The 26,724-nt window shown below is 46.8% G+C and overlaps 1 protein-coding gene and 2 long non-coding RNA genes across 12 annotated transcripts in view; all 3 read right to left on the bottom strand.

The window, feature by feature from the left end:
* Window positions 1–15,122, bottom strand: part of NCAM1 (neural cell adhesion molecule 1) — an 89,739-nt gene extending 74,617 nt beyond the window's left edge. For 7 of the 9 annotated variants that reach the window (XR_010350273.1, XR_010350274.1, XM_064397729.1 and 4 more), the window contains exon 1: window positions 14,931–15,122. Coding sequence is in view for 7 of the 9 variants with exons in the window: in XM_064397729.1 (XP_064253799.1) it covers window positions 14,931–14,985 (55 nt within the window). In the remaining 2 variants the exon portion in view is untranslated. The remainder of the gene's footprint in view (window positions 1–14,930) is intronic. The other 2 variants (XM_064397733.1, XM_064397734.1) reach the window with 1 other exon arrangement.
* A 1,297-nt stretch (window positions 15,123–16,419) lies between these two features.
* On the bottom strand, window positions 16,420–26,441 carry LOC135285500 (uncharacterized). Of its 2 annotated transcripts, XR_010350312.1 has the most exons (3): window positions 25,911–26,432; window positions 19,043–20,159; window positions 16,420–16,822 (listed from the first exon to the last, which is right to left on the bottom strand). It is a non-coding gene; the product is annotated as an uncharacterized LOC135285500 (long non-coding RNA). The 2 variants fall into 2 exon arrangements; XR_010350311.1 differs by lacking the exon at window positions 19,043–20,159 and having other exon boundaries at window positions 25,911–26,441.
* Window positions 23,049–25,901, bottom strand: LOC135285499 (uncharacterized). Its single transcript, XR_010350310.1, has 2 exons — window positions 24,407–25,901; window positions 23,049–23,231 (listed from the first exon to the last, which is right to left on the bottom strand). It is a non-coding gene; the product is annotated as an uncharacterized LOC135285499 (long non-coding RNA).
* Window positions 26,442–26,724: the final 283 nt, after the last annotated feature.

Here is a 26,724-nt window from a genome sequence, read left to right as displayed (position 1 = left end):
CGTCACCTAACACTTCCCCACCAAGGGTAAAATTCATAAATTTATGTCAAAATTAATGGTGTCAAAAGAAAAAAAAATTAGAAAAAGCCAACCCTGCCAATGTCACAGGAAGGAGTCCCACAGGCTGCAGTGAGCTGGGCCTGAGAAACATCACTAATTATGAACTAATTATGAACTGGAGGCCAAAGTAATAACTGAACCTCCAGTCGGAGAGGAGAGGAGAGGAGAGGAGAGGAGAGGAGAGGAGAGGAGAGGAGAGGAGAGGAGAGGAGAGGAGAGGAGAGGAGAGGAGAGGAGAGGAGAGGAGAGGAGAGGAGAGGAGAGGAGAGGAGAGGAAAGCACCAAGAAATCCCAAAGCAGACAGGGAATATCAGCACATCAGCCCCAGTTCTGGGCACTGAAACCACGAAAGCTGCACAAAACTGGGTTTCAGTCCCTCCCTGCAGGGCCCTGGCTGCTGAGCCCCTGCCAGCAGCCTTTGGGGAGGGGGAACACAAATTCCCCAGGGGAACACAGGAACCCCACCCACAGCCCCAAAAACTGCCGCTGGAGGAAGCAGCAGCACCCACAGAATGCTGAATTTTGGGGAGTCACTGCTGGTTTTATCTGAGCTGATCCCTCCAACCACAGGGCGGGCAGAGAACTGATCCTTCCGATGGAATATTGAGGCTGAGCTCCTTGGAAAACCATTTAACTGCAGCTCCCTTGGAAGGAAGGCGAGGAAGCAGAGGGAGGCAGAGCTGCAGGGCCAGCTCCTCTCGTGAGGCAGCAGCTGGAAACACCCACGAGTGCTGGAGTCAAGCGAGGCCAGCCTGCAGCACTGCTCAGCTCCCCCTCAGCCGCCAGGGACGGGAGATTACAGCAGGAAAACGAGGTGGAACCGAGCCTAAACTCAGGTTTATCCCCGTGGAGCGTCCCAAATGCTGAGCAGAACATCTCCTGTGTGCCCCCAGGGCAGCGTGTGGTGGCACGGGGGACGCAGGAGAGATGGAATTACAGATTCCATCTGGGGTTCCTCGCTGCCCCTCCACCCTGGGCAGCAGGACACAGGAGGTCCTGGGGAGAATGTGGGCACCAAATTTACCAGAAGAACTCTCGTGGCCATTTTCTGGAATAATTAATTATTTGCCCCCACCCTGTGGCCTCCAGCACCACCACAATGAAATCACTTTTGTCTGAACCAGAACTGGCACTGTGGGACTGGAACCCACCAGGAACACTCTTTTCTTATCAGAAAGACAAGAATTTCTATTTATCCTGGATTCTGTGATGGTCTGAGACACAGTTGTGGCAAACCCAGCTGCCTGCACCAACACTGGCCCAGCTTCTTCCTTCAACTTCCTTCCTTCTACACAAAGAGGATTAAAAAACCCAGATATTTATTTAGAGATGTCTTCCCAGTGCTAAATATTTCAAAGATATGCTCACCCCACCCAAAACTGCACTTCAGAAGCAGGAGGTCATGAAGGAAACTATCAATGCACCCAGCAGACAAACAAATAAATATTGAGCATCCTCATCACCTTCTTTATGGCTTCTGTTCAAAAAATAAAAGTCTGCCACTGCATTTGATGGGTTTTTATCAACAGCACAATAAATCAGTGCCATCTAGTGGAGTCCAAAATGTTAACCTGGACCACAGCTCCCAAACCTTACCTGTCTGGAATTTACAGCCTCTCACAGAGCCCTCCCTCAGTGCAGGCAGCTGATCCATCAAACTGATGAGTTTAACACTGCTCGGCTCCCTCACCTTCCACAAAGCTGCAGGACCAACACCTGGAGCCCAAAACACCCCCCCAGCATCAGCAGGAACTCACCTTTGGAGCTCCTGAATGTGCAGCCAGCAGCTCTGCAGTCACACAAAACACGGGCCAAAAATCAACAGAAATGTTCAGTGTAAGGGGGAAAATCCTGCATTGATTTATCGGGATTTTCCAGCAGTTTAGAACTCATAATGCATGACGGTGTTTAACACGGTGCTACCACCACATTTCATTAAAAACACCCCAATTAGCACCATGGGATTCTGTGTTTCTCTGGTTCAGCCCCTCCAGAAGGGCACTGAGATCATTTCACTGCTCTGGGAATGTCAGATCTGTCCAAAAAGAACAGGAGCACACGCCACAAGCTCAATCAAAACACCCTGCCTTGTCCTAGTGAAACTCCAGGCTTTCTGTAAGCACAAAATGTGATTATTTCCCTTTGCACTGGTGCAATACCAGGTCTGGGGTTTGGGTTATAAACCCTAATGCAGTGCTCACACACCATTATTCACAAAAACCCCAAACTATCAGCAGTGAGTGAATTAATTTGCACCAGAATTGACCAACAAGACATGGACCAGTACAAGATCCCACCCCAAAGTTACAAACCAATTCCTGTCAAGGCTCCCACATGTCCAAGGAGAGAACGACACCTGTCTGCAACAAAAATCACTTTTTCCTTCCCAAACGCTGCTTCTGTGGGCTCCCTCTTCAGCAACCCCCAGGAATTTCACAATTATCCCCAACCCTGCTGCTCCAGTGAAGAATCCTGGCTCCCCTTCACAAGGCTCCCCCTCAGCTCCAACGTGGGAATCTTTAGAAATTGCCATCAAACATGGAAATGCAGATACTCTGGAAGGCTCTGACGCAATGCCAGGCAGGGATATTTTTAGTTCTAATCCATTTAAAGTGCTAAATTCCAAGGGAATCAGCAGCATTGCTTTCACTCACCACTCCAGCTGAATTCCTCTGGTCCCACTACTGCTGCAATCGTCAAGGAAAAGGAGATAAGAGAGCCCTTCACCCGATAAGAAAATACCTTTATCTTTTGTTCTTTTAATGCTTGGAGGTTCTTCTGCATGTGCCACTAAATAAATTACACCCCATAAATCTCCTGGACACGGAGGACACTGCAGGAACCATCAATAATGCAGGGTCCAAACCAGGAGTGGGGGATTTGCTATTTTTATCTCCAGGCTGACCAATTTAGGTTGATAAAAAGCAGCTCCTGGGAATACACAGAAGCTTTGGAATAAGGCACTGATCACCCTCCAGACCTGCCAGAGTGCCTGCAGCTACAAACCAGAGCCTGAAATTCAGGGCTGAGCCCAAGAAAAATGGTCCTGAAATTCTGGGCTGAACACAAAAATGGTCCTGAAATTCTGGGCTGAACACAAAAATGGTCCTGAAATTCAGGGCTGAACACACAAAAATGGTCCTGAAATTCTGGGCTGAACACAAGAAAAATGATCCTGAAATTCAGGGCTGAACACACAAAAATGGTCCTGAAATTCTGGGCTGAACACAACAAAAATGGTCCTGAAATTCTGGGCTGAGCACACAAAAATGGTCCTGAAATTCAGGGCTGAGCACAAGAAAAATGGTCCTGAAATTCTGGGCTGAACACAAAAATGGTCCTGAAATTCAGGGCTGAACACACAAAAATGGTCCTGAAATTCTGGGCTGAACACAAGAAAACTGATCCTGAAATTCAGGGCTGAACACACAAAAATGGTCCTGAAATTCTGGGCTGAACACAACAAAAATGGTCCTGAAATTCTGGGCTGAGCACACAAAAATGGTCCTGAAATTCAGGGCTGAGCACAAGAAAAATGGTCCTGAAATTCTGGGCTGAACACAAAAATGGTCCTGAAATTCTGGGCTGAACACAAGAAAAATGATCCTGAAATTCAGGGCTGAACACACAAAAATGGTCTTAAAATTCAGGGCTGAACACAACAAAAATGGTCCTGAAATTCTGGGCTGAGCACACAAAAATGGTCCTGAAATTCTGGGCTGAGCACACAAAAATGGTCCTGAAATTCAGGGCTGAACACAACAAAAATGGGCCACAATGGCTTTGTGCTTTCATCTAAATCCAGATCCAGTCTCATGAAGCAAGAATTCTTTATAGAAAAATGGCTTCTTTGAACCAAAATAATGGGGATTGCAAAATTGGGACTTTCATTGGCACACTCAGCCTTTTTTGGGGGATTAATAGGTAAAATGTAACTAAAACAGAGACTGAGGCACACCTAGTAAAAAGCAAAAAAAGCTTTAATTTATTGGTATTAGATAGCACTAAGAGATTGTCCCAAAGGCCACCTTTTAAAGTTCCCTCATCTTTTAATGTGAAAATAATACCACAAGGCATTAAAATAATGCAATCCCACAAGCTTGTGCACAAACCATTTATTTCTACTACTGTTTTATCAGCAAACACCAACCACTGCCATTGATAAAAGCAGAAATACCTGAAGTGTGTTTGCCCAGAACACAAAAAAACCCAGGGCAAACACACTCCAGGGACTGCTCCGAGGGCACCTTTTCACCTGGAATATTCAATAAAATAATGGGAAAAGCTGCTCCAGAAACTGTGTGTTTTAAAAAAGAGCCCAATCAAAGGGTTTGAAGTGCAGTTTTCTCCTGGAAGAGAGACTGAGTGAGAAAATCCCTCAGGGGTTTGTGCTTTGTGATGATGTTGAGGATTTTATTCTACAACAGAACCCAAGTGTGGGACAGCACAAAATGCTGAGAGATTGGTTCAAACTCCTCAAATCTGCCCTTCTCAGAGCTGGGAGCACCCGGCAAGGAAAAGAGGACAATTTACATCAATTTCTGTGCAAGGAATTCATGAGCAGCAGGTCACATTAATTGCAGTGTGAGCAGCCAGGCAGGGCCTGGATGAGAAAAAAACACATTTTATCCTTCAATTAAAAGCCTGTTTTTTCACCAGGTGTAAGAAAGATCAGCTCAAGGCATTTATTTAAAAAGAAATGGTCCTTGAGCAGATTTACATTGATTTTTACTCATGTAGGCACTTGGAATTTTCGTGGGGATCCCTCAGTACCTGTGGGCAGGTGAGAAAAATTCCTCCCTGGATATTCCCTGGGAGTGGATAAAAGCAGGATTTACCTCCTTGTGCCTCATACTGTGCAAAACCAAACTGCACACCACAAAAACCCCCCCTTATCTGCCAGGAATAAAATCATCCTACCAACAGAAACACCCATTTCCAGACAAAAATAACTTTTACTCTCTACAGAATATAAATAACTAAATAACTTTTTTATTTACTAGTGTTTATACTAAATAAGTTTTACTCCAAACAAATATTTCACAGTATTTCCTGCTCTGGAGCTAACAGTCATGCCAGCCTGCAGTGGGAAATTAAAATCACAAACTATCACTGCAGCATTATGTTATTTTTCTCCATGAAGCACAAACTACTCCAAGTTTGCTTGTATTTCATGAAATATTCATTTCACAGAGAAATGGGGAAAAATCAAAGAGCGAAATGACCAAAGCCCATCCCCAAATAAAACCCTGTGGCAAAGCCAGAAGTGAATCAAGATGAAATTAAATCTCTGATGCTGCAGCTCTTCTTACAGAGAAAAAGAGAAAAAAAAAGAAAAAAAAATTGGTCCAGACTGTCTACAATAAATAAATTTAAATTTTATCCCCTTCATGTATTCCAACCTCCCTCCTTCATTCCCAACAAACCCCAGCCAGGAAGGAGCAGGGAATAAACGGAATAAACGGAATAAATGGAATAAATGCTGCGAGCCTTCGCAGAGATCATGGGGAGATTAAAGTGCAGGAGGATTTAGGGAGTGGGCAGTAATTCCTGTGTCTGTGCAGCCCTGCAGCACGCTGCACTGGGGATTATCTGCTGCAAACACAACTGCAGCACTCTGCAGCTCTGTTCTTTTGACTCCTCGCAGGAACTGACTCAGTTCCTCGGCCAAGCAGCTGCTGGTTGTGTTTTGTTAAAATGCCATGCACAAGGGTCTTCCTCTCACTATTAACACAGGGAAAAATGCAAAATTAAACCCTCCAGTGCTATAATTACCAATAATGACTGGGCATTTTGCTCACGAGACCCTGGACTGCACAGGATCTCTGATGCACATTAATAAGTTTAAAACAAGTCTGAAAATGGTTGTTTTGAAGATTTCAAAGCACACCCAGGTGGGCTCCAAGTGCTTGATCAGAGCAGTGCCACAGCCTGCACACAATTAATCTAAATTTAATATAAAACCAAGATGAGGCAGCTCTCACTGAAGGGAAATGCCAGCACTGGCTGTACTCAGGATTTCCTGCTACACCTCACTCCAAATTCTGCATTGCAATGGGCTTTAGGTGGGTTTTGAGGGAAATAAATGGGAATTGGCTGGCATGGATGGTTTGGGGGCTTCCTTCTGACTGCAGTGACACAGGCAGGGCTCTGCTGCAACATGAGAATCCACCCCAAAACATCCACACATAAACCCAACAATTCTCACTCAAATACAGCAGAATGAACACTGAGCAGAAAAATGCTCTCCCCTTCTTGCTGCCTTAACAGCATTACCAAATTACACAAAAATCCCTCGTGTTCCCTACAAAAATGCCCCAAAAAATCCCATTTGGAACACAGAGAACAACAACAAACACACCGAAAGCTCCACTCTGGTGATTCATTTCCACCAAGACCATCCCACGTTAACACCAACCTCAGCCCAGCCTGACCATCACCCCTCAAGGCTTTCTCAGCTCCTTGGACACCTCTTTGGATCTGCTGCTCTCCACAACCTCACTCCTGAAATTCTCACCAGCAGGGAACTCTGGCAGTGCCCTCGCAGAACAAAATAATCAAGTGTGAGAAAACGTGCCCAAGAGTTGATAAAAGGAGGAAAAGCAGGAGCAAAGAGACACCAAGGACTCGGCAAACAGCTCAATAATATTGATTAAACACAGCCCAGAAAAACAGCTTTGCATTTGGGGAGCAGTGTGGTATTTCACTGCTTGTCTGAAATGCAGATTTTGCCTTCCAACAAAAGGTTTTCTTCAGCACAACCAGGACCAGTTTTCACCTGTCCTCACAACGTGAGCTGTTGCTAATTCCCAACCACAGTCTGCAGCCCAATTCTTTACTGATTGCAACAAAATTCCTGCGCTGGAACATTTGTGTGTAAATCTGTAACCATCTTGATATAGATGTATTTTTTATCTGCCCATTTTCTCCTTCAGAGTACCAACCATCACCCACTGAAACATCTCTACTGCACACTGAAGTCCGTGTTTCAGTATCTGTGGAGGTTTGAGATTTGTACCAAGAGAAGGATCCAAAATCTCTCCTTTTCTGGATTTTTTCACACAGACACAGCTCATTAGCACCTCACCTCACTGCCCCAGAGCAGCAGCTGGAGTTACATAAAACCACATCACCAGAGGAATGTTCTGTTATTCCCAAACCCACGCAATCTGAATTTCCCCACCCTTTACTGGGAGAAATCCTGTTATTCCCAAACTCACAAATCTGACATTTCACCACCCTTTACCTGGGAAATCCTCTTATTCCCAAATTATACTATCTGAGATTTCCATGACCTTTTCCTGGGAGAAATCCTGTTATTCCCAAACTCACAGAACTGAGATTTCTGTAACTTTTATCTGGGAGAAATCCTGTCATTCCCAAACCCACACAATCTGAAATTTCCATAATCTTTACCTGCGAGAAATCCTGTTATTCCCAAACTCACAAATCTGACATTTCACCACGCTCTACCTGGAAAATCCTGTAATTCCCAAAGTCACACTATCTGAGATTTCCACAACCTTTACCTGGGAGAAATCCTGTCATTCCCAAACCCACAGAATCTGAATTTCCCCACTCTTTACTGGGAGAAATCCTGTCATTCCCAAACCCACAGAATCTGAATTTCCCCACTCTTTACTGGGAGAAATCCTGTCATTCCCAAACCCACAGAATCTGAATTTCCCCACTCTTTACTGGGAGAAATCCTGTTATTCCCAAAGTCACAAATCTGCCATTTCCCCAACTTTTACCCCCTCCAAGTTTCCCAACGGGACCAAGACCTCGAGCTCGGCCTGCTGAGACCCCAATGGGGCAATATTTTATTTCACCCCCCAGCTGAGGAGCAGGGAGACCCGAGGGTGAATATTTAACTATTTTGTGCCCATTTGGCAGGGCAGAGCTCCAGGCACGCGGGGCAGAGCGGGGCTGTCCCTCCCCAAACCCCAAACACTGCCCGGATTCTGCTGCTCTCAGCCCCGCCACTTGAATGGAATAAAAACCCTTTTGAGCAGCACAATCCCCGAGCCTGCACAATGCACATCAGAGCTCCTTTGAGAGGGTGATTAATATGCAAGGACAGCCTGGGCTCCGAGGAACCACCAGCGAGCATCCCCAGCCCTGAGCTGCCCTCAATCCCTGCTGGGTTTATTTTAAATTGTGCAATAATGCCCCAGATTAGAGCCCAGTTTGCCAATATTGGGCAAACACCTCCAAACTGGCTGCTCCTATTTTTAATTCTGCAATAAAGCCCCAGATTAGAGCCCAGTTTGCCAATATTGTGCCAACACCACCGAACTGGCTGCTCCTATTTTAAATTCTGCAATAATGCCCCAGATTAGAGCCCAGTTTGCCAATATTGGGGAAACACCTCCAAACTGGCTGCTCCTATTTTAAATTCTGCAATAATGCCCCAGATTAGAGCCCAGTTTGCCAATATTGTGCCAAACTGGCTGCTCCTATTTGAAATTGTGCAATAATGCCCCAGATTAGAGCCCACTTTGCCAATATTGTGCCAAACTGGCTGCTCCTATTTTAAAGGGTGCAATAATGCCATCAGTCTTCACTGTAAAAGGAACTGCACTTTATAAATAAATTTTTAGGGTTTTTTTCCATGAAACAAGGACATTTGCAATCCTACAGTTTGATTTCAGGGACAATTAACTAAATTCTGCAGGAGGATATTGCAGTTTTAGTAACATTTGAGGTATTTTTTATGCAGTTGCTTTTGGGACAAGAGATATTAAACATCTGGAAAAGCCCATTCAAATTTGGAGGCAACAATTCTCTATTTCCATTGTCTAAGATCTTCATCACTTCATCTCATCATTTATCACCTGCTCAATTCCACAGCTCAGCCAGGGCTCTCCTCTGGAAAGGACCTTGAATTTCAAGCACTGATTTTGACCAAACTCTGCCTAAAACGTGGCCTGAATGTTACCTGGCTTATTTCTTCCTCTAATCCTTCATTTCACACAATTCCCCATTTCTGTACACGGATTTACAAACCCCCTTTCATGTCTTTGGAGTTACATTCCAAGTTAATCAACGTGGAAAATCATAATTAACCATAAACCAGCAACCAACAATTAACATTCCTGTTTATCCTAAAGATTCAAGGGTGATAAACGTCATGAATATAAACAAAGAAGGAAAAGTGAATTAAATATTCAAATAAGCTTCTATTGTAACTATTTTAATAAGAGTAGAGGTAGAAAAATCACAGAATTATTGAGGTTGGAAGGGACATCTTGAATTATCCAGTCCACGAGGGGAAGGCAGGAGGTCTCCAGGGGTCTGGCCAGGAGTGTTCTGAAGGTCCATGGATGGAGAATCCACAATCTCTCCACTCAACCTGGTCCAGGATTCATCCAACAACAAAAAAAATAAAAACAAAAAGAGGGATTTTGGTGCGTTTTCATCCGTGCAGAGAGGATTTGCTGTATTCCAGTTTGTTCTGCTGCTGGGCGTCCCTGGGACATGCTGGGATCTTCACTCCTTCCACATCCACATCCCCTCCAGCCTTCTCTCTGCAGTCTCAGCTCCTCCTCACACCAAGCTGCTCCTCCAGTCCCTCGGCAGTAAATCCACAAATCCACTGATTGTTCTGGCACTGGGGAGCCCAGAATTGCACCCCACGCTCCAAATGTGGCCTCGGCAGGTGGATTTTCAGAGAATTAACCTGACTGGCCTGATTTTAACAACAAACTGTGGAAAGTACCTACCCTGATTTACCTTAAAAACTCAGCTAGAAAGAAAACACAAATATTTCTGATCAAGACATGATGAGATTGACAATTCTGGAACAATTCAAGCAGTGAAGAGTTTTTTTAAATGGATTTTGTCCTGGCCAATGATGCCCTGGTGAAGTGATGGACTCAAAAGAAATCAAATCTGCTCCCTGATTTAAGAAATTGAGCATTTCAGTGGATTTCCCAATATTTTCCCAGGTTGTACTGAACCAGCCAACTCCCACTGTCCCAGCACCCCCTGCACGTGTCCTGTCACAAGATCTGGATGAAAACAGAGGATGGATCAGCCCTGCCAGGGATCCCCTCGCTGCCCGCAGCCCCAGCTGCATTTCCCTGCAGCAGAGGTGGCTCTGGGGCTGCAGCCCTGCTTGGCTGCCACCCCTGCGCTCTGTCCCCTCTCTGATCCCGTTTTCAGCCTGAATCCACCTGGCACCTTTGGTCCCTCCATCCCTGGGCAGGGCAGGAGCACTGAGCAGTGCCAGAGCAAACAGAGATTCCTGAAAATCCCCCCCATTTCCCAGCCCCAGTTCCTGCAGACATTCATCTTCAGGCACAAGCAGAATTTTCATCTTGTTCCGACCCTCTGTGATTTCTGCTGCCAACGCCAGCTCTCCATCCTCATTATTATTCACGTGTAAGAATTCAGATAACTCCCCCTGCTCTTAAGCACAGCTCTGTGTGACTCTACCCCACAGCTGCTGCTGCTGCTTCTTCAGAGGAATCTCAAAGCAATTTGCACTTGCTTTGCAGGATAAACCTCCCATTGTGTGCTGTTCCCCCAAAATCAGCTTTTCCGGCAGCTGCCTGCAGATCTGCAGCTCTCAGGACTGAGGCTGCTGATGCCCCACATTTGTCCCAGTCAGAATTTAGCTGAAGTACATAAATTCTTGGGTCAAAAGCAACCTCAGAAGCCAAAGCTCTGCTCTGAGGAAGTTTTAAAAGAGGTCAGCAGCTCCCCTGGACAGCCCAGTGTGTTGTGGCACGAGGTTTGCCATGGAAAAGCCTCCAAGCTGTGAGCAGTCCCCACCTTGCCCAGCAATTCCCTGGACACCTCAGGGATGGGGAATCCAAAGCTCCCAGGGCAGCCCTGCCCATGTTTAACCCTTGCCATGAAGAAATTCCTCCTGAAATTGTTTTTTGTGGAACCAGAGAATCGTTAAGGTTGAAAGAGACCTTTGAGATCATCAAGTGTCACTGTCAACGCTGCACCAGCAGCGTGGTCAGCACCAAACCCTGCCCCTAGTGCCATGGTCACGTATTTTCTGGGCACTTCCAGGGATGGTGACTCCATCCTGTGTGTGTCATTTATCCTGGGAAGGTCTGGAATCTGCATCTACGGACAGGGATTATCTGCTTTACCACCAATGCAGTGGAAACCACTGCATTTAAAGCCATACATTTATTTTAATCTGAATTTTACCCTTGATTTTGATCTGTTTTTCCCCGTTCCACACACACTACAAACCCCAACCCCCAGAACAGCTCCGTGCAGAGGCAATCCCAAAGGCAGGCGGACAGGAGCAGGAGCTGCCATTTGGCTCTGGGGTCACTCCAAAAGGCATCGTTGCTAATGAGCAGCTGCATTTCCCCACCAGGAACCCAGAGCGGCCCTGCTGCCAAGCCCTGCTCATTTCCATCCCTGTGCACAGCCAGCCCTTTGCTCCATGCTAATGTGTTTTCCTAAACAAAAGGAGCCACAGCCAGCCCAGAGCTGACCTTCACATTCGCTCCTGTGATTTGGATGGCTCGAAGTCTATTTGCCTGGTGGCTCTTTTGATTTTTTTTTTTTTTGGGGGGTGGGGGGGTGAAAAGCGACAAATTAATTCCTGAAAAACATGCGCAAAGGAACATCCAGGAGAGAGGAGGAGAGGAGAGGAGCTGCTGGGAGCCGTAGTTCCCTGCCAGACACACCCTCAGCCCAGTTATTCCCATTCTCCCGGTTTACAAACAGCAAGGAAAACACAGTTCTGTTTCCTGGTCGTTTTCAAAGCTCCGTATTTGCAAGTGAGTCGCTTGGCTTGTTTCACATCCGTGAGAAATTGAAAATGACAGAAATGGGAAATAAACAAAGCAATGAACACGCTCTTTAGAGAGCACCTGGAAAACCCTGCCCTGGCAGCATCAGATCCTTGAAGCTTGCTCGGAATTCCCCGCATAAAAGCCACAAATCCAGGGGAAACAGCTCCTGCCAGGCTGCTCAGAGAGGCATTTGGGGAAGTTCATAATGCCCATCTCAAACCGAACACGCTGCAAAAACGATGCTGCCAAAACCAGCCCAGAAACCCACCAAAAAAAAAAAAAACCAAACCAGGAATGTGCCTTTTTTCTATCACCAGGTGTGTAAAATAATGAGGAAAACCTCGCAATGGCCTTTTTTGAAATGAGGAAATTAACCGTGCTTTGTCTGCTCGCCGAGCTATCCCTCTGCTCCTCGCAGACTGATGGCAGCAGATGCAGGATCCCCTCCTCCTCCTCCTCCTCCTCCCCCAGCAATTGGTTCTGCTTCCCTGGCAGCCCGTGCAGGAGAGCCATGGCATCGCCCTCCCACCCCAAACACACGGGAAAACCATCAAAACCCCCCATGGCATTCTCTGTGCAGGAGGAAGCAGAGCAGTTATCCTTAAAATACATTTCTGGAGGCCAGCCAGGAAAAGTGAAGGCACTTTCAGCCTGGAGAGCAGCCACAATGTTTAACACTTCAAAACCGGGTAGTGCTGAAGTTACTCATTTGAAATGGCCTTAAAAAAACCTCTGACAAAACCAAGACCCAAAAAAAAACCCCAGCCCAAGAGTCAATTTGGGAATTTTCGAGTTCATGTGTCAAGGGGATAAAGTTGATACAAAATCCTCGCTATTCTTTAGGAAACCACAGTTCTCAGGATGTACATGAAAGGAGAGGAGCCATCTGCTCTGTCTATAAATCAGCTTCTAAATTATCAGAGAATGTTTTAATATTACAGCAGACTAAATAAAATAAATCATCACTGTCACAGGCCACGGGGGTACACACGAAATGTGGAATTATTCTAAAAGACATAAAAGACACGGTTTGGTTGTGAGCCTACCCCACACAACAGCTCCCTCACTGATGAATATCTCCCTCTTGCCTCCTCTTACATTGAAGCTTGAGGTTTTTTTAGCAGCACAATCATAAAATAAATAACAATAAATAAAACACCCTCTTGCACTGACATCTCCACAGCTTTCAAAGCAAAACTCCTTCTCCCCCATCACAGACTGGTGAGCTCAGCTGGGCACAAAAAGAAGGAACACGACCAGAGCATCCTTTAGGGTGGAAAGCAGAGCTGGATGTGCTTGGTGCTGCTTTCACCACAAACACTGCTGCTGCTTTGTTCTAGCTTTTTAATATTTTATTTGGTTTTTGTGTTCTCCATTTTATGCTGATTTAACAGATCCAGCTGTGCAGCTCCCTAGGCAGTCTCCATATTCATAATTATTATTATTGGATAAACACGCATTTGAGTGGGGCAACAGATGCAGATAATTTTTTCTTTCGCTTACTCCCATTTATTCCCCCTGGAAAAAAAAAAAAAAAAACAAAAAAAAATCCCCAAAGCGAGGCGCTTCCTCGTGCCCTCCCGCAGCTGGGGAGGCGGTGGGGAGGCGGTGGCAGTGCGGTGGCAGGAGCAGGCTGGCAGCAGCGATGGGCACCGCGGGCACGGCAGGGTGTGGCCGGGCGGGATGCGGAGCTGGGCACGGCAGGAGCGGCTGGAACGGGAGCGCGACCCCCCCACAACCACTTTTCTCTTTGATTTTCGTTCCAGAGAGGCTCGCCAGCGGCGGGAGAGGCGGGCAGGGCGCGGCGTGGGCGCTGCGCTGCTGTTGAACAGGTGGCTCGGGGCTGGCGGCAGCCCTGGGGACACTGGTGGCACTGCTCCGCCACGACAGCCACCGCCACCCCAGCGGCGGTAATTGCTCAAGGAGATGAAAATCCTCGGCGTGGAGGGCAGGGATGGAGCGCGGCAAGGACACAGCGACAGCTCCGGGAGCGCGGGGACACGGACACACGGACACGGACACACGGACACGGCGCCGGGAAAAACGCGGAGCCCGGGGGGACAGCGGCGAGGTGGCGATGGCACAGCCAGCCCGGGGTGCCCTCCAGGGACGGGGAAGCGGGGCTGAGGAGACGGGACAGGACGGGACAGGCAGCAAACACCGGCGGAGCCCAGCGCGGCTCGGGAGCGCTCCCCGGGGAGCGCCGCACGGACAGCGCCGGGGAGGAGGGACAGACGGACGGGCGGGTGGATGGATGGATAGCACAGGGATGGAGCTCGGAGCAGGGATGGAGAGAACAGGGATGGATAATACAGGGATGCAGCTCGGAGCATGGATGGAGAGCACAGGAATGGATAACACAGGGATGGAGAGCACAGGGATGCAGCTCGGAGCAGGGATGGAGAGCACAGGGATGGAGAGCACAGGGATGGATAATACAGGGATGGAGAGCACAGGGATGGAGAGCACAGGGATGGAGAGCACAGGGATGCAGCTCGGAGCAGGGATGGAGAGCACAGGGATGGAGAGCACAGGGATGCAGCTCGGAGCAGGGATGCTGGCAGGGGCGGGGCCGGCGCAGGTGTGGCCGCTCCATCCTGCCGCTCCCAGCCCACCTGCCGCTCCCGGACCCGGGGGTGGCGACCCGGGCGGGTCACCGGCGGCTACCGAGCGGCCACGGCGGGGCCACCGCACCACCGCTCGCGCCGGGGGCCGCTCCACAACGGCAGCGCCCCGCGCCCCTCCTTTTTTTTTTTTTTTTTTTCTTTCTTCTTAATTTTTTTTTTTAATTTTTTTCCCCCTCTCCTTTCATTATTCCAGCCGCTCCACGGCACCCCTCGCTCCCCGCCCGGCCGCGTCCGTGCCCCGCGGGCGGAGGGCGGCGGCCGCGGCAGCATCCTCGCGGTGCGCACCGAGCCCGCACGCAGCATCCCCTCCGCGCCCATTGTCTGCGCCCCCCGCGCACCGACCCCCGGCCGCGGGGGAGCCCAGCCCGGCCCAACCCAGCCGCCACCTCCTCCTCCTCCTCCTCCTCCCGCTGCGGGCAGCGCGGGGTCCGCCCGACCCCATTGTTCGCGGCGCGCCCCCGCCCCGCCGTACCTGCGGCCCGCAGCAGGACGAAGGCGCAGGGCAGCACGGCGAGCGGCAGCAGCATCGCACCGGCGGGAGGGCGAGCCGCGGGCCGGGGCTGAGGGCGCGCCGAGCCGAGCCGAGCCGAGCCGAGCCCGCGGTGGCCGCTCCGCTGCGCTCGCTGCGCCCGGCGCGTCCCGGCGCCGCCGCGCTGACTGACAGCGCCGCAGCGCGCCCCCGCGATCCCTGCGCCGGCGGCGCGGCCGCCGATCGCTCCGCCGCGGAAAGTAGTGCCGCGGGGTGGGGGTGGGGAGATTTGGGGGGGGGTGAAGGAGTAGTTAGTTATTGTGATTGCTTTGTTTTTATTAGCATAACGGCGTTGTTAATTGTTGTTGTATTGTTGTATATTTATTGCATGTTGTTACTTATTATTGCATATTAATAATATAATATCATATAATATAATACTATATAATATACTATATATATACTATACTACACTATAATATAATAGAATGTCATATAACATAATGTAATATAATGTCATATAATATAATGTAATATAATGTAATATGATATGATATGATATGATGTAATTAAATATAATATAATATAATATAATATAGTATAGAATAATATAATATATGCTAGAATACACTAGACCATAATATAATATGATATAATGTCATATAATATAATAGAATGTCATATCATATAACGAAATATAGTATAATATACTATACCACAATATACTATACTATACCTCAATATCATATAATATAATATAATATAATATAATATAATATAATATAATATAATATAATGTAATGTAATGTAATGTAATGTAATGTAATGTAATATAATATAATATAATATAATATAATATATGTTATAATACTATATATGGTATATTATATAGTATTGATATTTTTAATAATATCACCTTATCGTTAATTTTCATAGCCTAATTATTAATTATTATCATATCACGTTACAGTATTAGAATAGAAATTATTCTCACGTGGATATAATGTGTATTTAATAGGTCTGTAAATATGTGTATGTGATATGTATTATGTGCTATAGAAAATAGGTAGTTAATATTTACACAAATAAATATTATTATATTATTATATATTGCAATATGCAGCATTCTATTCTATTCTATTCTATTCTATTCTATTCTATTCTATTCTATTCTATTCTATTTCATTCCATGCATTATTATATTATAGTGTTAGAATATAAATTATTCTGATGTGTATATACTATGTATTAATACATGTGTAAATATGTGTATGTTATATGCATTATGCACTATTGAAAATAGGTATTTAATATTTATGCAAAAATGTGTATATACTATGTATTATATGCTATGGAAAATTGTATATATTATGTATTATATGCCAGATAAAAAGACAATCATGTCTGTAGCTTGTATTAATTACAGGATATTATTGACAATGTAATAGTAATTATGGCAATGTTAACAGTAACCCCAGAAGAGAACAAAGCGGGATTTCGCATCTTTATTTTTATTTGCATGGGCAGATGGTGACAGGACAAGGGCGATGGTTTCAGGCCTGGGGAGGGGATGTGGAGATGGAATTTTGGGGAGGAATTCCTGGGAGTGTCCAAGGCCAGGCACAGTGGGAGGTGTCCCTGTCCCCTTGTGAAAATGACCTTTAGAGCACCCAGAAAATGAAATTGTGGCGGTGCACAGGCTGCTATTGACACAATTTTATAAACCGAGGCGTTTCCACGAAATCCCAGCCATCTTCTCCACAAAAATCCACAAGTCCTTGCAGAGCAGGAGTATTCCTCGGTGGTAAACAATAGTCTTGGAGAGAATATTCCATCAATTAAGGCAGCTCTTCTCCCCTGCAAGCTGACATCCCCAAAAATTGGAACAGAAGGATCTGTGAAGAGAGAATATTGCAGACAACAAATACCATGAGTTATTGTGTGCTGTGGGGGAGCAGTTGTTTGTGGTGGAGATACCAGCAGATCTTTATTCCTGTTTAACCATATTTTAGGCCGTGGTGTGGGAGTTTTAACTCCCAGGGTGGATAAGGGGAAGAACTCACATGGAAATCAGAGGAGGAAAAATCACCCCAAACCCCCTCCAGCCCAGGGATGGGGCAGAAAAAAAGGAAAATCTGGAGACACTTGGAACAAAATTCCAGAAATATGAGCTTTTCTCTTCAAAAGACTTGACAGAGCAAAGACACCAAGTGCCTAGCCTGAATTTGAGCCTCCGAGTAATTTAAAAACAAAATCATGGGTTTTATGATGAAAATCCAATGGAGACGAGTCCCAGGCATATCCAAATGGAATGAGGTGCTCCAAGTACATTACCTGACACATTTCCCTTTTTTTCTGGCCATTAACAGAGGTTTATGGGCCATGCCTGTGCATTTCTTTTTTGTTAATATATGAAATGAAAAGGGGGGAAAATTCCCATCAATCAATAACTGAAGTGCAAGTCTCAGTTCCTGACTTCACTGGGTACTTGGCATAAAAGTGAGCAGGAAATGTGAAGTTTTCTGCCACATTTAAAAGCAGCAGCAGTGGAATCTGTCAAATTAATTCCACTTCTGCTATGCAAATATAACAAAAGTGAATTTTAACTATACAGGCATTTCGCAAATATTAGACCCAGATTTTTAAACCACAAAGCAGAGCTCTCCCTTATTTGTAGGCTCTGGAAAAGGGAATAATTGGGGAATGCACCTCAGAATTCCTCCTGGCCACAGGGGAATTATTCTGTGCTCTGCAGATGTTTATGGTGATGGATAAGAACACTATGCAAAATGACCTCAAATCAATATTCTTCACAGCCAGGCAATAAAAGCAGAGATAGTCCCTTGAAACATCCCTGTCTTTGCCACGGATTATTTTTAAAAGTCTTAATATAGAAAAAAAGGAAGAGTATGTCCCTTTCCTTGTTTAGACAACGTGGCTCACAAGGATATTCCTGTGCTCTGCTGATGTCACCAACCATGGGAATGAGGGTGAAGTCATCAGAACTGGAGAGGTAAAATTACAGGCCAGAAATTCAGGATCTGAGCACTCAAAACCTCTGCTTTAGGTGCACACCTTGAGCCAACCCCTGGATTTCTCCTGGAATTCTCCTGGAGTTCTGCTTCCCACAGGCAGGGATGGTTCCTGCCCAGAGCTGGGAGGAAATGGAGACCAGTGGAGCTGTTAGTCATGGAAATACCCAGGGAAAGGATATGCCATGCTCTGTCACCCTGACTCACAGCTCACATGTCACCCGGCTGATGGCATTCCTGGAAGTCACCTGGCACTTGTGGGAATGCAGGAAATCTCCCATCTCTGAAGCTCAAATGTTACATTTAGCCTGCATGCTTCCATCTATGAAACAACTACACACTGCCAGTGTGCACTAAATGTCTCATTTTAATATTTTTAACCTACCCAGTCAACTCTGGTGCTTTAATTCAAAGGAGAAAAGGATTCTCAGCTGAGCAGAATCACAGAAATTAAAAGGGGTGTAAAGAGTACATGAGGATTAATTGACTGTTCTCTTCCACTCTCCCCATGGTGTCACTGGTTTCTGTTTTAATTTAAAATATTGAAGGTATTTAAAGCACCTCCATCACCCAGTGCCTCTAAATAACAGACATCAGTATCACTAATACTATTTTAAAAGAACAGCTGTTCTAGTTGCTGCTTTTATTTGTAATAATATTTATTCCAAGCCTCACCATCACATCACGTGCATTAATGCAAGTGTAAAACCAGTGTGTGCAAAATTAGCATAGAAGAGACTAAAACAAGAGGGTGTCTCATGGTAGCAAGCAATAAAGGATTGTTTTAATTGAAAAAACCCATCCCTCGCTCTGCTTTGATTTTAAAAAAAAGTATAAATATGCCTGGCAGGAATGTTGAAGCACATGTGAAAGCTCTGAGGAGCCACATTCCCTGCACATGGAGTGCACTGCCAGCCCCACACTCAGCAGATTTATTCCCCGGAGCTGCCTCTAAAGCTTCAATGACCAGTGGACTCGCTTTGAAACTCAATGAAGGCTCCCCCATCCCCCAAAAGCAAAGAGCTGTCCAAAAGACGACAAAAAAAGGGTAATTTACAACTTTTTGCTCCTCTCTTTCCTTACCACAGGGAGCTCCTTGCCACTCAAAGCTGCAGAAGATGAATCCACTGGAGCAGAACTGTGCTTTAATTTTTCCTCTTGCTGAGAGGCAACGAAACAGGATTATGCTGATTGCCCACAAGGCAGGCAGGTAGGCAGTCATTCCAAGAGAAGAAGGAATAATTCCGTTTTGAAATCAGCCCAGAGCAGAGCTGAATGTTTCCCCAACATTCTTTGGTTGTGACTGGGTTTTAGGCACAGAAGAATAAAACTTGTAACAGAATCTCACTCTCTGACTCTGTGTTATGTCAGCCTCACATTTCTCTAAAAATATTGAGGAGAGGATAAAAATATGAGTAAAGGAGTGTTTCTATTTTTACATAATGGTCTTAAGATGGTGCTGAAATGCAGTGAGAAAGAAAAAGATCCTGGAAAATTCTTGCTGTTGAGGCAAAAATAATTTTTTTTTCTGGAATTGATACATCCTCTGCTTTGTTACCAAAGCCTGGATGGAGGCTCTGGGATTTATAGCATCCAGGTTGTCTTGAGGCAGCTTCTCAGGCACATCTGGATGCTAAAATCCAGCCACGAAACCTTTGGGCACCACTTTGGGAATTTAATCTTTGCCATCACCGGTGTGAGGGCCCGAATTCACTCGTGAGCATCACCCCCAGACCCCAGGGCAGCTGCTGCCCCTGCAGTCCTGACCATGATTTTCAGAGCTCATGGACCTATCCTTGCTTTTTAGGCAGTTTTTACTGCTGCTCTCGTGCTCCTCTGAATTAAAGTGATATTCGGTGATTTCCTAAACACAAGATGCTGCTCCACAGGCAGGTTCTTCATGCAAAGCACCCACCAATAACAGATGTGGTGGCTTTCATCTTCACACCAGGGTTAGGAGGTCCCAGGTTGCCATGAATGCCACTGCAGCCACCCAGATGGGATGAGGAGAGCACCTTTAGTGTGCCTTTAGCTCTCCTCACCCGAGTTTCGTCTCTGATGAGGAATTGTTGGGCGACAAATCAGCGGCTCTGAGCTGGCAGGAGCGGTGCCAGATGATGTAAGATGATGCATTTCTCTGGCAGATGTCTGCCATCTGCACAGCTGCTCCAGCCTCTCCTGGAGAAGGGCCGTGCTCGTTCTGGAAGGGGGAAAAAAAAAAACCACCACAAAAAGCTTTGCTGTGGCTCAGGATCCTCTCTGGAGCCATTTGGATCCCACTCAGGTAGGACAGTCAGGGACAGATAGGGGGGTCTGTAACTTGTCTTGATAAATCTGGAGACAAAACCATCATCACCCCTAAACACATCTCAGCTCGTGCAGCCTTCCCTGCCCTCCAGCCCTGGAATTCAGCACATTCCCCTGTTATTTCATATTTCTCCTTTTACAGAACTTGGTTTCTCCAAGTCCTCCTTGTTCTGTAACCCCAAACTCGGGGAATTTTCCCGGCACAGCCCCTGCTGAGGACACAGCCCAAAGTCACCTCAGCCGAGCACACTTTGATTTAGTGATGTGTCTGGTGCTTCCCCGTAGGAAAGCTGTGGCCAAAAGGGAGCTGGAAACAGAGCTCAGCTTCAACCACGGAGCACGAGGCCAATCCTGAAAGCAGCAGGATGGAAATAAATGCAAGAAAAACAAAATATCCCTTCCCCTCTCCCTCAAGCCCTTCTCCAAAAGCTCCATTGCAGTAATGTGAGTAATCAAAACCTAAGCTGTGATTTGTCCTTTCAAGTGCATTTAATGCTACAAAGCCTCTGGAACTACAGGATCTTGCCCTTTTTTTTGCCATTTCAAGGTTTATTTCTTGTTTTTCCAGTTCCAGATCAGAAGGGATGTAAATATTTTCCTTCTCAAAGCCAAGCTATTCTGCAAAGATGTTTTTTTGAATGAAAGTCATTGCCATTCCACAGCCCACACTCCCTTTGTAATTCCCTTTTTTTATTTTTTTGAAGCCTAAACCAGCCCCTTGGGCACGCTAACACTCAGCAGTGTATCAGAGGAAATGACTCACGATTCCAGGGCTAATCAATATCCACAGTGCACTTCATTCCCGGCATGGCTGGGGGTCAGAGCCACCACAGCACCAGGCCATTAAACACGGCCATTTGAGCTGGGCTTAACTCTGAGATCAGCTTGTGTCTTAGAAACAGTCAAACACTTACAGAGTTGTTGCACTGAAGGAAATCACTTTCGGTATTTCAAATCACTTTCAAGATTTCAAATTTCCATCTTTCGTGTCTGATCAAGCTTCACTTCTAAAATAATCCCACTACAGAAGACCCTCTGACCCTGCAGGGAAAGGATCCTGTCCTAGTGTCAGGCTGGTATTTCCTATTTTTGCTACCAAGATCAAAATATGCAGCAGAGGGAGCAAAACTGTTTATTTGTAGGAGCTTTAAAATGCATGTGGAACGTGCATGTTCCTGCAGGACTCTTGTTGAACACGTAAACTGCATTTTTAAACTCCATGAACTCCTTTTCTTCTGGGGCTCTTCCTCCTCCCACTCTTCTTCCAGCTCTGTGCAATGTCTGTGAAGTTGTTCACACCATTAAAGATGGAAATGTGAGAAATGTTTTTTTTTTCCCAAAAGTACGTTCTGCTATGTAATCAAAATATATTTCAGAATTGGGAAATTTACATGAAAAAGAAAATCCTGCTTAATTACAGGTTCATCTTCTGCCCGTTGCTCCTATTTATGATTTAACAGCATGGGAAAGCTGCAAAATAATTCATCTTGGCATCAAGGGTGAGTGGTCTCACTGCTGGCACAATGCAATCTTCCAAATTGCGCTCTCCATATAAATCACAGCACAAATGGAGCAGAGAAAAGGAAAATCCAATAGCAGAAGATTCTGTTTCATGTTTCTGTGCTGTGTTTCCAGCTCATTTAAGGCGTGCACAGGGTGAGGAGGGCTGAGCTGACATGGGGCACCTCTCTAGAACTGGGGGAGAATCACCTTTATGGGCAGCCAGGTGCCAGCATTGTTACCTGGGACTGTTGGGGGGTTTCCCTCACTATTTTCTCATTTCATGAGGGAAAAAAAAATCATTTTCAGCAATAAATGATGGAATTTGTCCCTGGATTTCTAGTTTGATATCTGCTTCATTTAAGCTAAAAGTACAAATCACCCTAATTTTTTTCCATAATGCAGCCTCGGGGTTGGGATTTTTTGCATAACAATCCTTTGTACATCAAGACCTGGTTTTCTACTTTCTTAGCTGAGGAGTAATTTTGTATTTCTGGCCTTTTTGGAAGAAAATCCCAGTTGGAAATTGGTGCTCACCCATGAATAGAGGCATCATTTTCCCTCCATCCCCAGCAGCACAAAGTGCCCTTGTCAGGGCAGAACTGGATGTAAACAAATCCCAGATGGGGGCTGGAATACTGATCCTGGAGCAGGGATGGCACTGGAAATCAGAGATGTTTTTATAGAAGGAAAGGGGGAAATCCCTCCAAGGTGTCGGGTTTGTGTTTGGGGCGGCACTGAGAGCTGCCAGCAGCACCAGAGTGCTCCTGGCACTGCCCAGGGGCACGCGAGGCAGGCTCAGGGTAATTACCTGCCTTGGGCCCCTGCCAGGGGAAGGGATCAGCAGCACGCTCCTCGTGTAGGACATGGGGGAGCTGTAATGCCATTAATTTATGGCAGTGGCTCAGGAAGGGAGGGACACGGGCTTGTGCTCCATCAGGGTGACAGCAGGGCCACAGACGGAGGCAAAAGGTGGCACTGCCAGCGCCACCCAAAGCTCTGCAGGCTGGGAAAGGTTCTCCCCTTCTGCTGGGGGCTTCAGCCTGTGAGAACCCACAGCTGCAAACCCTCTGCTGCCAGGGACAGGAGAGAATTCCCTTTATTCTGCATTTATTATCCCCCCCGGTTTGCTGGAGGCAGGGGGCTGCAGTGTGGGCTCCCTGTCTCACTGCAGGGTAAATCCTGCACAGAATCCTGTGGGTTTTGAGCTCACACAAACTCAGTGCAGGTGCTTCTCAGCTCAGACTGGCAGCTTTCACCAGAAAGAACAATTGCCACGGTCTCCTAGCCATAATAATCATTATTCACTTTTATTTCATGTGGTTACAGGTGGAAAAACCGGGGCTGGGGAGCTCAGGCAGTCGGATTTCAGAGGCTGAACAGACCTGCTGAGTCCTGGTGCTCACTAATCCATCGCCTGCTGCCTTCTGCTGTGACCTTCTGCAGTTCTTCACAGTGCCCCAGCCTGTGAAATGTTCCCAGACTAATTAACCAAAGTGTTTAATAAAGAACGGGGCTATTGCTGGTAATTTCGCATCTCATTTCTGATGTATGGCGTTACTGAGTGTATTCCTGAAATCAGCCATTAATTCAGGCAACACATTTTCTGGCTTTGGGAAGATAATGGCTCCCAATTTTCCTTGGTTTAACCTCCTGCAAATCTGCAAGACTTTCTGCAAGAATAATTTCCATTCCAACATCCCCTGACTTGAGTTGTCTTCCTTTCCAGAGAAAACAATAAAAGAAACCAAAGAAAAAAAGAAAAAAAGCCCAGAATAGAATTAAAAATGGAAGATTTCTCTCTCCCAGCAGAAAGTGACAGAGGCCAGCTTCGAAAAGTCCAGGATTTGTTACAAGCAAGCTGCATCCCGGCCGTAAAACCCAATTCCAAGCAGTTGCCTGAGCCAGAACTTTGCTGTGTTATTATGGGGGTGCTCAGAGCAGAAAATTGCTGGGATTTTCCACAGCCACACAAAATTTCCTGCGAGCAGCTGCACCTGAGGTTTCTGCCATTCCACAAATAAATGGGGACGGGGCAGGATCCCAGCCAGCCCTGGGAGCTGTGTGAGTCTTGGGTGTGGGGGTAGGTCAAAGGATTTTGGGGCACACAAAAATTCCACTGCCTTGGTGGAGCTCTGGGCTCTGGTGCCAGGATGCTCTGCCCAGGGAACAATGGGAATTCTGCTGGAATCTCCTGAGGAAGGCACTGAAACAGTTTCCCATCCTTCCTCTTTGCTGCAGAGCCCTTTTTGGGAGTCATGCTTTGCCTTTCCTCTTCTGTTTTTTGCTGATTTATGCCCTGGCACCTCTGTGAATGCCCAAACAGGTGGGAAATAGCTGGAATCCCTTTGGAATAATCCAAATTCATCTCTCCCAGTGAGCCCACAGCTGACTGGGCTGGTGAGAGGGGCTCAGGGATCCTTGAATTTGGGATTTGGAACTCAGTGCCAGGAAGGGCATGGTTCCACCAGGGAATGGCTCTGAGATGAGCAGGTAACGGTGTGTAAGGAAAAGCCCTGAACTGAAGGAAGAAGGCTGGGCTGATGAAGGCAATTTGTATTTTGCCATGGAAATCCTTTTTTTCCAAAGCCTCCTGGCAGGGAAGAACAGCTGTGGCAGGGCCACAGGACCTGGGCTCACCCATCAGCCTTCCCGTGACACTCCTGCAGTCCTGCTCCTACCCGCTGCTTGCATTTGTCCCAAGAGGAGCTCAAAAGAAAGAAGAAAAGTGAGATTTTACATTTACAGCCTGTCTATGGCCCATTGTGTCCTTGTTGTTATCTGTGAGGGGAAAAATAAATCCATTAAAATTTGGAGGTGGGAGATAAATAAATGCAATTATATTTCTGGATATCAGCAGCAAACTCCTGACAAAGTTCCAGCGTTGTTTTGGTGCTGGGGATTAGCTGATAGTGTAAAAAAAACAAGGCTGAAATAAAGAAACCTTTAACTGACAATACACAGACTTTCCTTTCCTGCTGCTACCAAATGTTTAGGAATAAAGGGTGTAAACTGTGATTAGGAGGCAAAATATTTGGCTCAGAGCAGGTCTGGAATTTACCAAAGGCACCGGTGAAAGTTGGAGTGTTTGAGTGTGAGTGGTGATTATGTCCTGGTCACTAATTACAGCCTTTGAGCCTGACAAAACGCTGAAATTCCATTAAATCCTGAGATTTAAGGTGGACTGGGCCAGATTTCCCATCCTGCTCATCATCTGGAAGCACCTGCAGATTAGAAAAAAAAGATCCTCACTTGAGGAAAACCCACAGCACCACCTGGGCTTGGAACTCTCTCAGAAGAGAGGCTTCCCCCCCTTTTTTTATAATGTTTGCATTTCAGTTGTGGTTTCTTTTGATGAGTTCATTTGCCTTTGTGTGGTTTGTCTGATTGCGAGGCATTCCTCCACTGAAAGAACATAAATATTTACAGAGCACCCTCCATCAGAAATGGCTTTTGTAGCGAGATTCCATCACTTACAGCCTGCAAGGAAAACTTGCAATTAACTGCCACGGGTTGCTGGCATTAGCATCCAGGAGACAAATCCAATTTACCGGGTTTGATAGCACCAGGATTGGAGGTTTTCTCGGGGAAACGTGGAGCTCTCCTGCTGTTGAAAGGCAATTCTGGCCTGAATTCCCCATTGGGATCAGGCAGGGAGAGGGTACAAAAGTGAGCTCTGTAAAAACTTGGGTTTGGTTCCAAGGCGTGGCAGCGGATGGGACGAAGGGAGCGCCTGCAGGAGCCCATCCCTGGGGAATCCACACACTTCTGAGGAGGCTTCAAAGGCTGCATTCTCCAGCTCCTGCTCCACCAGAGCCACCCAGGCTGCCACAGCAGCTCCGTCCTGGCTCAGCCCCTCCAGGCCCAGCCCAGCTCACACCAGGACGGTTTCACAGCCCCAAATCCTCCAGGGACAGGGGGCAGGACGCCCTGAATGCCTCTGGGTCTCCAAATATCCCTTCCCGTGTCCTGTCTTACTGCCACAGGAAGTTTTGGGGTTGGTGAAAATCCCCAGGGAGGTTTGGAGCGCCCGTCCCTGAGGTGGCCCGGGAAGGGCTGGAGGTGGCACTGAGGGCTCAGGGCTGGGGACAAGGTGGTGACAGGGCACAGCTGGGACTCGATAGTCTCACAGGGCTTTTCTAACCTCAGTGATGCCGTGATTCCATGGAAAATGATGGTTTAAGCACCCGGGATGGAGGCTGGAGAGCAGTCAGGCCCTGCCCAGCGCGGCCTTGCTGTTGCCATGGCGATGTGGCACCGGGCTCAGCGCTAAAGTTCAGCTCAGCTGGGCTAAACCCGGCTTTTCTTTGTTCACTCTGGGATGCTGTGGTGGTAGCAGAGCCTGGTGGATCTGCTCGGTGTGGGATCTGCTCGGTGTGGGTGGCTTCTGCCAGGGAGGGGCAGGAAGGGCACCCATGGCTGGAGAAGGGGCACTGCCAGGGCATCCTCCCCTCTGAGGGGTGATCCTGGGGTTCCTGTACCTGGAATTAATTAATTTAACTGCTGTTCAAGAGCACATTCTGGTAATTCCATTGCTTCTTTTGTTTGGCCAATAAGGAGAATCCCAGCAGGACCTTCCCTCAGCGTTCCAACCTGGTCATTCTGTGAAAATCAACCCCAGTCCCCTCCTCTCTTGCTGCTGGGGGATCCTCTCGTCTGTGGGGTGATCCCAGGGTTCCTGTACCTGGAATTCATAAATTCAGTGCTGTTCAAGAGCACATTCTGGTAATTCCATCGCTTCTTTTGTTTGGCCAAGCAGGAAAATCCCAGCAGCACCTTCCCTCAAGTGTTCCAATCGGGTCATTCTGTGATTCTGTGAAAATCAACCCCAGTCCCTCCTGCCCTGCTGCTGGGGGATCCTCCCCTCTGAGGGGTGATCCCAGGGTTCCTGTACCTGGAATTAATTAATTAATTGAACTGCAATTCAGGAGCACATTCTGGTAATTCCATTCCACTCT

The sequence above is a fragment of the Passer domesticus genome, chromosome 23 (genome assembly GCF_036417665.1).
Source record: "Passer domesticus isolate bPasDom1 chromosome 23, bPasDom1.hap1, whole genome shotgun sequence".
Taxonomy (NCBI): Eukaryota; Metazoa; Chordata; class Aves; order Passeriformes; family Passeridae; genus Passer; species Passer domesticus.
The sequence above is the reverse complement of the archived record's forward strand: the minus strand, read 5'-3'. Positions and strand labels throughout refer to the sequence as shown.